At 41.4% G+C, this 12,818-nt stretch overlaps 1 protein-coding gene across 1 annotated transcript; it reads left to right on the plus strand.

Annotated features, from left to right (window-relative positions):
* The first annotated feature begins 11,043 nt into the window (after window positions 1-11,043).
* Window positions 11,044-12,139, plus strand: LOC128632899 (uncharacterized). The gene is made up of 2 exons (XM_053680678.1): window positions 11,044-11,154; window positions 11,283-12,139. Exon 2 carries the CDS (start codon window positions 11,343-11,345, stop codon window positions 12,078-12,080), a length of 738 nt encoding a protein of 245 aa, XP_053536653.1. The 5' UTR covers window positions 11,044-11,154; window positions 11,283-11,342; the 3' UTR covers window positions 12,081-12,139.
* Window positions 12,140-12,818: the final 679 nt, after the last annotated feature.

Genomic DNA, 12,818 nt, shown 5'->3' on the forward strand with positions numbered 1-12,818 from the left:
CAGTCAGACTATATTTTTTAAAGGATGAAAGTTGAGTATCAGGTTGGACAATGACCAAGCTACATCTACCACCAGATTTCTTACTTTCCACATCAGAATGATACGGTCACGTATGGAAGTTGAGACGGATGCATGTGCAGAATTTCAAGCATTTAATAAAGAACAAAACACCTGCAAAAGACACTATGAGGCAAAACACTGTGGCTAAGATTAAACATAAACTAAAGAACACAACACGGTAACAGAGTCAAAGGCCAAGAAAGACAAACGTAAGACAAGAAATGCAGTGCAAACAGCGGCTGTATATATGAGTGTTGGTTAACATAAATGTGAGTCAGGTGCGGGTGGTCATGTGACATTGATGCAGTGGCAGCTGGGAACTGTAGTCAGAGTTCCTTCTCTGATACATGACATATACAACTATTCCAGACTACATAAGCTTCTCTAATAGAGATGTAACAATACACTCCGGTCCTGTTTTGATTCGATTCATTATACTGGCTTTACGATTCAATTTTAATATTGTAAACAAAATGTACTACAGGTTCACCATATCTTAAAAATAAATAAGTAAAATTGATAAATTCTCCCAAAATTTGATTGAATAAACAAAGTCTCTGACCCAAGGAAAATGACTAATTGAATTGGCCATTGGGAACAATGGGGATCAGTGACTGGTCACAAGCGCAACACAGTCAGGCTTTACAAAATGATGGTGAGTTGAGCAAACCTTCTCTCTTATATCAGCACTTGTGATATGAGCTGGAAAGCCATATGAAGTTCAAGACAGTCTAGGCCCCTTTTTAAAAAAAAAAAAAAAAAAAAAAAAAAAAGTTGCTAAAGGTGTCTAAAAAGCTCCCAAATCTAGCGAGAGAGTCTCTAAGTTGGCAGTACTAGCTCAAGTTAACACACGTAGGACCTAACTTTCCACTGATCGGTTTCAATTCAAGACCTACACACCAAAAACATTTCTAAATTTATTTCAGATTCAGTAACTTTACATTCATTGGCTCATGATCTATGTTTTGTGTTGTGTGACATTGTGTTGTGTGAGTAATGGCCTGAGAATCAGACCAACTACTTATTTTGGTTCTAATCTACACTCCTGCACTCAACTCCAGCTTTGGGGCAACCAAATTTCAACGTATTCTAATGTGAATGTGACAAATAAAGGCCTTTTTCTGCTTCAGTAATGGAGTGAGTTTTCCACTCTAGTCTGATTGATCCAATGTCTTAATTCAATTTGCAAAGGTCTAAACACCTACTTTTCTAGACAATGTCTAAGATAACACTGGTATTTTATCCTCTGCACTTACTTTTCCATGAATTATCTTTCGTATTACTTTGCAACGTTATTCATACCCTTGAAATTGGAAATTGACCTATTTTACTGCCTAGATCACTCTAGCATGTGTACTAACCTCCATTAGTCTCTCTCAGGTTATGAATCCTTACAGATTCTCTATTTTTTTTGTATTACTGTGCTTTCAGCTGTTGTATGTTTTGTAAGTTACTCTGGATAAAAGTTTCTGATTAAGTAACAACCATGGTGTGATTTGTCTTATTCCAAAAGAAACAATCACACTATCCCAAATCCTTTCATTTGCAAGCTTTGATGTTTGCAGATTTAAATGAAAACAGCTGTAAAATATATTTGAGTTTATGCATATAAGGGCTGTTTATGGCAATGGCAAGGGCACTGTAGGCAAAAATTGATCCAGTGGTAAGCAGCTACATTAAGTTTTGACATAATTAAGAAAGTGGCCCAAATGCAAAGAATTATAGTATACCATTTGAGTTTTGATTTGTCTTATCACTCGATGGCGATATATGGGCCAAATGAAGTAGTATGTGTGGGTCGTTATTGGCTATTACTCTGTTACTATCTAGGTTAACTTATGGTTAGTTACGCCAAGCTTATGCGTTCTCTTTTACAAGTGCACAATCAAAGTAACAAGGTACATAAAAAAACAAGGTATATAAATAAGCAGTGGGCATGCAACTGTCTGCCAATGTAATAATTGACTTGGATATGTATAACCTTGAATAAATTCAAAATCTATATGGTCTGAAATCAATGGAGCCCTTGCAGAAGTGCAGTTCAATCCATCTTACTTCCTGAGACAACAAAAGATCAGGAGTGATGTGCTATGTATTAAATAATTACGCAGTTCTACTTGGGAGTAGATGTCAACCTGCACAACAAACAGGTTCCTGAGAGATGCTGAATTATTGTCATTCCCCAGCAACAGATTGGGACAGCTGGAGGTGGAAGGAGGATTCGGAATGTCTGCTTAGCCATCTGGAAAAGCGCAAGAGCCCAAGGTTTACTGCAAGCTGCACCAAAGTGCTTTTCCTTCTGTGCTCTTGTGCAGTGATTTGTATTGTACTGTTTGTAAAAGGACCTGTTTTTCCTCTTAACGGCAATTCTGAAGTTCTGCACTTCCTGCTTCCTGTCTCAGGCATTTACAAGGGCCAGTGGTGAGATTTTGGAATCCCCTGGGGCTCTGCAATACCTTTCCTTGTTTTAGTTTTCTGTTGAAAGGACTCAATAGTAGAAAAGGCTGGATAGAGGTACTTCACATAAAATATACTGCTCAGGGTTGCTCTCTGTAACCTCTATCACATAAACATTCAGGAGCTAGCTTGCACATTGTCTGCCTTCTGCAGCTGGCAGTTTGCATGCGAATGTCAGCAAGTCTTTAACAATTTCCACGCTCACTTCATACAGTGTTTGGTTAACTCTTTCACTGATCATAGAAGCAGCTGTATGTAGAGTGATTAACTGTTGAAATCACTACTAAACAATAAGCACGATTGCAATATTTTTTTCACAGGCAAATATTAAAGAACTGCATGCTGTATATCACCTTTTCAGGCTTTTCTGCCAACACCAGGATTGCCAGTTTAGGTGATGGTGCTGCCTTCTCAAAAATCGCCCACTGACATCTGTGCTCCTGAAAGACTGTAGCCAGGCAAGAAAGTAAATGAGATGATTTGAAAATGAGCAAGAGACAGCAAAAATGGGAAATGAACATTTTGTTATTGAATGCATTTAAAAAAATATTATTAAGTTTAAATGATTTAAAGGTAATAAAAGCATTAAATGGAAATGAATGTTACTGGCGTGTGGCTAGTCTGGAGTCAATGCTGGTGTGTAAATGAGGCTTGGGAAAGAGAATTTGGAGTAGAGAACTTATACTCTGAGTGCTGGGTGCTGAGTGATGGTTGCCAGGGAAAATTAACTTTAAGTGTGTGAAAACTGGGGTCTGATAACAAGTTTTGGGTCCTTTCATGGTATCCTGTTAGTATATTAAAAACATGGTTTCTAAGCAACAGCCCATCTACTTCTAAATGGTATGTTGTTCACATTTTTGTCTGAAATTACAAGTACTACATTGTAGTACATACATATATTGATAGAGCAGACATATAGATGCATGAGCATAATTGCTAGAGTGGAATGGTGCTGTAGAATAGTAGAATAGTTTTTCTTTCCCTAAATAATAATTAAATGATATTTACTGAAGATGTCTAAGTAAAACTTGGAAGATGAATGAGAGAGAATGATTCACTCCGAACTAATTGATTTGATGACATTCAAAGGGGGAAATTTAAGTGTCCTTTTGAGGCCATACTACAGTAAAATACTTATCAATTTTGCAACAAGACACATGAAGGTGTAAAACATGGCAAATACAGTGTATATCTTTGTGACATAGAAGGCACATTATTACAGGTACAAATTGGGACTTCTTACATACTGTTTTGCAGCAGTGGCAGTGGAGGCATCAATAGCATTTGCTTTTTTAACAACCTAAGAAGTAAACATAAGATGTCCAGAAATAAATGTATATACATTTTAGAATAAATATTTCCTGTTCCATGTCTGTGAGACTAAGAATGTACAGACAGAATGTACAAAAACCTTTAAATTTTTCAAAAGTTAAACTCTGAGTGGTCCTTTCAAACACTGTTAATATCAATAATATTAATAAACTGTGAAGAGAGTAATAAACTGTGAAGAGAATATGCTACTGTATTTTTTCCCATGTTTTGTTGAGCAGTCGTTACCCCTTCCTTTGATAGGCTGTTCGGTGTTTCAACAACCACTTTTCCAGCCTCCCACTCATTTCTTTATTTGTACTCTCTGGCTCTATTAAACATGCTGTCTCATTAACTAACCTGTCTCTTACGGGATGTCCCGTCTCCCCGGGGGGTCATGTGACTCATCGGTCACCATGACAATCCAACAGTGTGTGTTATTTGTGTAGTGAAGAGATTACATGTCAGGCTGGAGGGGTGGAGGCAATCTGTCAAACTGCATGCTGGCTTTCAACTGAGACCTGTGCGCCTGAAGCTGCTTTTTTCATCACCTTCTACACCACTGTCATTGTTCTTTATGTGTGTGTGTGTGTGTGTGTGTGTGTGAGTGTATATATATACACATATATAGTGCATCCGGAAAGTATTCACAGCGCTTCACTTTTTCCACATTTTGTTATGTTACAGCCTTATTCCAAAATGGATTAAATTCATTATTTTCCTCAAAAGTCTACAAACAATACCCCATAACGACAACATGAAAGAAGTTTGTTTGAAATCTTTGCAAATTTATTACAAATAAAAAACAAAAACTCTTTAGGGCTTGGAACGCCTGCTCTGCCTCTGCAGACCATTTCACCTGGTCCGGCTGGCTCTTCTTTGTAAGGTCTGAGAGGGGGGGGAGCTATAGAGGAGAAGTTAGGCACGAACCTGCGGTAATACCCTGCCAACCCCAAGAAGGCACGTACCTGTTTCTTTAATGTGGGTCGGGGGTAGTCCTTCAATGCCTCGATTTTCTTCACCTGTGGCTTCAGCATACCCCGGCCAATACGGTAGCCCAGGTACTGTGCCTTGGTCAGCCCTAGGTGGCATTTCTTTGGGTTGGCTGTCAGCCCGGCCTTCCGGAGTTCCTTCAGAACCTCCCCCAGGTGGAACAGGTGGTCCGACCAAGTGGAGGAGAGGATGACTACGTTGTCTAGGTAGGCACCTGCGAACATATGGTGGGGTCGCATGACAGTGTCCATCAGCCGCTGGAACGTTGCGGGCGCCCCGTGTAGCCCGAAGGGGAGAACCTGGTACTGCCAGTGACCAGTGGCTGTGCTGAAGGCCGTCTTCGGTCTTGCGTCCAATGCCAGCGCAACTTGCCAGTAGCCTTTCGTTAGGTCCAAGGTAGATATGAACCTGGGGGCACTCCCGGGTGGCAAAAAGCACATAGGGAAGGAGGAGGTCCCAGTACCTTCCTTCCTCGTCTACCACCTGGCGTAACATCTGTTTTAGTGTCTGGTTGAATCTCTCGACCAGTTCATCAGTTTGCGGGTGGTAGACAGACATCTTGAGGTGTTTCACCTGTAACAGTTGACACAGATCAGACATTAGCTTGGACACAAAAGGCGTACCTTGGTCGGTCAGAATGTCCTTTGGGATCCCCACACGACTGAACGTTAGTACCAGTTCTCTGGTGATGTTGCAGGAGGTGGCTTTGCGTAGTGGGGTAATGGGTAGCGTAGTCCATGATGACGAGTATATAGTCGTGGCCCCGGGCGGACTTGGGGAGTGGCCCTACAAGGTCCATGCTGATCCTTTCGAAGGGGACGCTGATGAAGGGAAGTGGGATCAGGGGCGCCGGCGGATGGGCTTCCTGGGGCAGTATGCTGACACTGAGGGCACCGTTGACAAAAGGCCCGGACCTCTGCGTCCATACCCGGCCAGGTGAAGTGATCCTTCAGTTTTTCCCTGGTGTCTCGGGCCCCCAGGTGGCCCCCGAGTGGATGGGTATGGGCCAGGTGCAACAGTGTTTGGGTTCGAGTCTTGGGGACTACCAGGAGGTCCATGTTTTCCCCTCTGTGCTAGGTTTGGTGGTATAGCAGGCCTCCCCTGACTAGAAAGTAAGAGGTGGGTAGCCTGTGTTCTGGGTTTTGGTCGACCCCGTCAATCTGCCGCACCTGGGCCCAGCAATGCTTCAGGCGGTCGTCCTCTTTCTGCTCCCGGCTGAAGTTCCCCTGCCGGCTCACCTGTTGAAATACAGAGGAGAGTGAGTTAGGGTGTGTGTGTGACTTACCTTCGGCCGGGGTGTTCTTCCTGCCCCGGGCCATGTAGGCTGGCTGGGCTTGGGCCTCCTTCCTTCGCCCCCTTCTGGGCGGGCCATGGGGTCGCTACCCATCCCAGCCGAACTCCAAGAGGGGCAGGGCGAGTTCTAGGGTAGTTAGCTGCACCTTGGGGGTTCCGGGTGCACGTATTCCCACAGCTTGGCGCTCTGGGAACGGCAGAGCTCTCAGGAACCGGTCCATGGTGACTTTTTCTGCCACCTCAGTGGCGGTGCACTGGCAAGGGTGGAGCCACCATTTGGTGAGGCGCAGGAGGGTGTTCATTTGAACACAGGGCTGGGCCCCCGGCCGGTAGCTCCACCAATGGAAGTCCTCTGCCGCTCGGTAGGAAGTTCTGCCACACCATGCCAAGATCTCTTTCTTTACCTCTCCATAGTCCACCGCGTCCTACGGAGAGAGGGCATAGTATGCGGTGCTGACTTCTCCGGAGAGCAACAGGCCGAGAATCTGTGGCCAGGCTTCCATGTCCCAGTCTTCTTGGTGGGCGACCCGTTCGAAGGTCTCGAGGTAGGTCTCAATGTCATCTTCTGGGGTCAGACAGGGGAGAAGGTGCTGGGCTTCTCGGCCAGAGTCCCGGAACCACGGGTCCGCTCTCAGGGCCAGCAGCTCCTGGGTAGCAACTATTTACGTAAGTATTTACATGGGTGTGTCTGCACTCATGCCCGCATCCTCCACCAGTGTAGGGAATTTAGCCCATGGTGGGCGGAGCACAGACACACAGGAGGCCGGTTTAGTGTTGCTCGAGGATGGATCTTTATTTAAGACGGACGGTGAGGGGAGTGCGGATGCATGTGTGTGTCTGTGTGTGTGTGTGTTGAAGTGCAATCGGGCACTGAGGGTCTCAGCTGTCTTCGGTTACAGCCAGGGGTGGAGCCTTCACTCGCATTATATTCGTCTGAAAACCAGAAAAACACACAACAGCGATTAGCAGACATGCACGTGTCGTAAAATATCGCCTTACACACGCCAGATACTTGCGCACATGCTCGGAGATCCTCCTCTCCTCTTGTGAGTGGAATATGGCCCTTTTATATTCTCCCCTCGCCCTCTGGATGGTGGAATTCTTTCCACGCGGTGCACCATTCATGAGCCGTGGGTGTGTCGGTAGCCCCGCCCCGCTGCCATGTGCTCTCTGGCCGTCCAAAACATTGTTGGCACTGAAGTGGCGCTGTTGCGGGAGGAGCGATCTTTGTTTCCTGTGCGCCGGCAACCGGCCTGTCGCCACAATATATATATATATATATATATATATATATATATATATATATATATATATATATATATATATATATATATATATATATATATATATATATATATATATATATAGTTGTTTTTTAATTCCCAGGAGATCAGAAGTTTATGAGATAGTCCAACCAGCCTATCTGAATGAAGAAAAAGTGTGATCTCTGGGACTTTGATCATAGCATGTTGGTATGCTATGATCAAAGTCCCAGAGATCACACTTTTTCTTCATTCTGGTGTTTGATATGATTGTTAACTGAACCTCTTCACTTGTCTCTGCATGATTTTTTGCATTGTGCTGCTGCCACATGATTGGCTTATCAGTTTAAAAGTTTACATCTCCCTTTCTGAATTTTGTGGAAATATCCTCCAATAACATGAGATATATCTACCTCTTTTGAATCTATATTTGCCTATACTCTTGACATGTCTATTCTATTTTACATTGCTTGGCCAATCTTAGGCCATTCTTCTTAAAATATCTGGCCTAACTCTGCCAGATGTCATACACAGCCTTAAAATAATGTATAAAAACAAAAGGTTCATGGCAAAGCTTTGATTTCTTCTTTTTGGTTATCCGACAAAATTTTCTGTTGATTTTATCTTGAGTTTTGCAGCAGAATACACCAACATTTCATTGTTATCTTCCATTTTCATCCAGAAAACATGGGGGCACTCAACTGAATAGTCTTTGTATATATACTCAGAAAAAAAAGAAATGTCCTCTCACATTCAACTGCTTTTATTTCCAGCAAATTTCTTAACATGTGTAAATATTTGTATTATCATAAAAACATTCCACAACTGACACATAAACTGAACAAATTTCACAGACATTTGACAAACAGAAATGGAATAATGAGTCCCTGAACAAAGGGGGTGGGGGCGGGGGGTCAATATTAAAAGTAACAGTCAGTATCTGGTGGCCTCCAGCTGCTTTAAGTACTACAGTGCATCTCATCCTCATGTACTCCATCAGATTGGTCAGTTCTTGCTGTGAGATGTTACTCCACTCTTCCACCAAGGCATTTGCAAGTTCTCGATCACGTCTAGGGGGACACATAGTTCCATGTAATTTTCCACTCAAGGACAATCAGCTGTCCTTCATGTCTCCCTGTAGCACTGTCTTAGGCGTCTTACATTACAGACATTGCAGTTTATTGCTCTGGCCACATCTGCAGTCCTCAAGCCTCCCTGCAGCAGGCCTATGGCATGTTCACGCAGGTGAGCAGGCACCCTAGACATCTTTCTTCTGGTGTTTTTCAGAGTCAGTAGAAAGGTCTCTTTAGTGTCCTAAGTTATTGTAACGGTCACCTTAATCGCCTCCTGCCTGTAAACTGTTAGTGTCTTAAGGACTGTTCCACAGGTGCATGTGCAATAATTGTTTATGGTTCATTGACAAGCATGAAAAATGTTCTTTAAACCCTTTCAGTTAAAGATCTGTAAAGCTTATTTGGATTTTACAAAATTATATTTACATTACAGCCTCCTGAAAAATGAACATTTCTTTTTTTACTGAATATATTAGACAAAAAGATCACTTTCATCTCCCTCACTCCTGATGTCACACAGCAACAGAATCCAGGAATCCTAAAACACAGTTAATGATTTACATGTCTTAAGTCATTAATGATATAAAAATCTCATGAATACTTGTTTAAAAAGTAACATGAACTTAAAGGGTTTTTTTTAAATATGATATGCTACATGTCTACCAATATTTCAAAGACTAACTTTAAAGATGATCCTGATAATATCTGGAATCTATGTGTTAAGTATAGAATATCATTTGCTGAAAAAGATTGCAGAAGAATCACAATTTTAATTAAACTTTATATATATATATATATATATATATATATATATATATATATATATATATATATATATATATATATAATTATTATTATTATTATTTTACAAAGAACCAAAGATTTGACCCAGCCAATCAGAGGTGTCCTTATCTATGTCGATAGGGGCCAGATAACACAATTCACTGAAGGGGAAGGGATGTGGAATGCGTGAGATATAGTTTTTCTATTGATTACGGTTACTTTCATTATGTGCCAACTTTACCTAGGTGACTTCTACATGCTAGTAAATAAAGATTGGTTGGTTTTGAGTGGGTGAAACTGAAATCACTTATCTTTTTGCAGAATAAAAAAGGCATATAGGCAATACTTCATAGTGGTCTTTTATGTTAGTTGATTTGTTGGGTGTTTTCCTGTTTCAATAATAAAAGTATAAACACCATTGGACCATTTTGGTCAAAGTCTATATACTGAGTCTAAGATCTACAAGAAAAATCAGTTAGTCAATCCTAAAAATATTTCACTGCAGTTATGGCTCTTGTTTAGAGTTTGACTATAATTTACAAAGTACAACCTAATATGGACATGGTCCGGAATGCAGACTGGACTTACAAATATGCTGATTTATTTATTTATTTTTTTTACCAATCATAGTAACCTTACACAATCACTTGGTTGCAAAATCCAAACATTTATACATATTGCAGTTAAATATGAGTTCAGTCAACAAATCACATATTTATGGTTTATATCAGTTCAATCAACACATATTCATCACATATATATGTTGTTAGCAATTAGCATAACGCCATCCCATCTACTAACAAGCACTAGTTTTTGTTGTAAAATTCTCAATGCCTGCTAGGGTTTTTCTTATTAGTAGTGTTGGCACCTCTGTGTGATGCACTCTAGGGTTTCACAATGTAGACTAGAGCATGGACAACAACTTTCCATAATATTCTTAAATAGCACACCATATACAATAATCTGAGGATGAGTTGCAGCACAGGTGTTGAATGTGTCTGTTTAAAGTTTCAGCTTGCACACAGTTACAAATGCAAGCCTTCAACAGACTGTGGCTATACCATATAACTCAGAGATTTCTCAAAGCTATAATCAGGAAGTGTTGCAGTCCACAGGCTACTTTGTGGTGCTGGTACAAACAACAACTACACTGTCTGAAGTAAAATGTATGTGTTGTGTCTGTTCAGGAAAATGGGAGCTAGTCCTGGAGCATTGCTTCAACTGTGCATCTTATTCAAATGACAAAATATTGAACATATTGAAATATAGTTTGATTTTTAAATATATGTCTATAACACTACTTATAACAATTCAGTTAAATTTTGTTTTATTTGTATAAAATCTTTAACAGTAAACATTGTTACAAAGATGTCTTGAGAAATCCAGATGCAGACTTGAGGAAGAAACCTCAAGGGGAACCAGATTCCAAATCTGTCCTCCTCTGGGTGACACCAGTTAGTGAGATTATATATCATTACTCTGTATAAGTTAAACAGTATTAAATGTGTTGAAAAGATGTTCTTTATGAGTGTATTGTGAATAAGAGTTCTTGGGTGAGCATGGGAGAGGCTTTATGATTATAGCAGCAGTTATTAGGTACAAGTCTACAGTATCCAGGAGAGTTTATGCACTGAAACAAGGATGCGTTTTGGGCATAAACTGTTTTTGGAAGTGTGATATTTAAGGTGAATGTGTGACCATTCACAACAGCAGACCATGAACTACAATTGGTGTCTGGTTTATACTGCTCATACCTGAGATTATTTGAGACTCAATCAATATCTCCTGTCAACTCTCTCCAGCCTGGGCATCACTGGAACGGTTCTGCGCTGGGTGGAATCCTATCTCTCTGACAGATCCTTCAAGGTATCATGGAGGGGAGGTATTTCTGAAACTCAGCAACTCACAACTGGCGTTCCACAGGGGTCAGTTCTGGGTCCACTCCTCTTTTCTATCTACACTACATCTCTAGGGCAGGTGATTGAGTCTCATGGCTTCTTATATCATATATCATTGCTATGCTTATGACACCCAGCTCCATTTGTCCTTCCAGCCTGACGATCCATCCGTCTCTGCACGCATCTCCGCTTGCCTTTCGGACATCTCGGTCTGGATGAAGGAAAACCATCTTAAGCTTAACCTGGCAAAATCTGAGCTTCTCGTGATCCCAGCCTGTCCCTCAATCAACCACAACCTCACTGTACAGCTCGGCTCACTCACACTCATGCCAACCGGGATGGCCAGGAACCTTGGGGTGATTCTTGATGACGGCTTGACCTTTACAGACCATATCTCAGCAACTGCAAGGTCCTGTAGGTTCATCCTTTACAACATCAAGAAAATCCGACCCTACATCACCAAACAGGCTACACAGATACTAGTCCAGGCTCTTGTTATCTCTAAACTGGACTACTGCACCTCACTGCTTTCAGGCCTCCCAGCCAAACCCCTTGAGATGATTCAGAATGCTGCAGCATGCCTCGTCTTCAACCAGTCCCAGAGAACCCATGTCACACCCCTCTTCATCTCCCTCCACTGGCTTCCTGTAGCTGCCTGCATCAAGTTCAAGGCCTCGATGCTCACCTACAAGACCTTGTCAGGAACAGCACCCTCCTACCTCAACTCTCTCCTGAAGGCCTACGTTCCCTCTCGCAATCTGCGATCGATTAGCGACCGACGTTTAGCAGTTCCAACTCAGCGTGGCGCAAGGTCCCTTTCCAGAACCTTCACACTAACTGTTCCTCAGTGGTGGAATGCACTTCCAATCTCAATCCGGACCGCAGAATCTCTCACCATCTTCAAAAAACAGCTAAAAACCCACCTCTTCCATGAACACCGAACCAACTCATAATTAATTTTTTTTTTTTTTTAAATGCACTTACACCTCTACTCTGCACTTTGCTTCTTCTGGAATTCAATTAATAGATCTTGTATTTTAGCACTACTTGTATTGTTCTCTGCTTGATATATCGCTTTGCTTGTATCTTTCTCATTTGTAAGTCGCTTTGGATAAAAGCGTCTGCTAAGTGAATAAATGTAATGTAAATGTAATGTAATGTAAATATCAAGTTAATATGGAAATACCAACTATTCCACATGAGTAATGAACAGGATATGACAACATGCAATGTTTTGACTGATGATTATTTGTGGAAATATATCTGTTTTAAGCAAACATACAATCATTTTGACTTTTCCATTTCATTGTTATTGCTACATTATGCTGCCAGGGCAAACTGTGCTAAACTCATCTGGTTACCTGAGAAATAAAAAGATAGCAAATGACATGAAATAAGTGCACTTTGCAGAAGTTGTAAATGTGAAGTGGAGCAGTATTGCAATTCCAGATTAGCAGTAAGCTATGATAAGATCGCCAATTATCCAAAGTGCATGCTATGATTCTGAGGGAAGTGGAATTTGCCAACTGAACCTCCTGTTGAGAGTACCGCTTCCTGTTTCCACAGCAACCCAGAAGCAAATTCACTGTTATGAATGCTGGAAGGTATATTTTTCTGTTTCCTCAATACAGCGAACCTTGTAGAGTCATTGTGCAGATGGAAAAGCATATTTAGACAACTATAGCACTGTC

The sequence above is a fragment of the Ictalurus punctatus genome, chromosome 6 (genome assembly GCF_001660625.3).
Source record: "Ictalurus punctatus breed USDA103 chromosome 6, Coco_2.0, whole genome shotgun sequence".
In the NCBI taxonomy this organism is placed as follows: domain Eukaryota; kingdom Metazoa; phylum Chordata; class Actinopteri; order Siluriformes; family Ictaluridae; genus Ictalurus; species Ictalurus punctatus.

Excerpts from the sequence above, each read along its gene's own strand:
- LOC128632899 (XM_053680678.1), top strand. The coding sequence starts at position 11,343 with ATGAAGGAAAACCATCTTAAGCTTAACCTGGCAAAATCTGAGCTTCTC.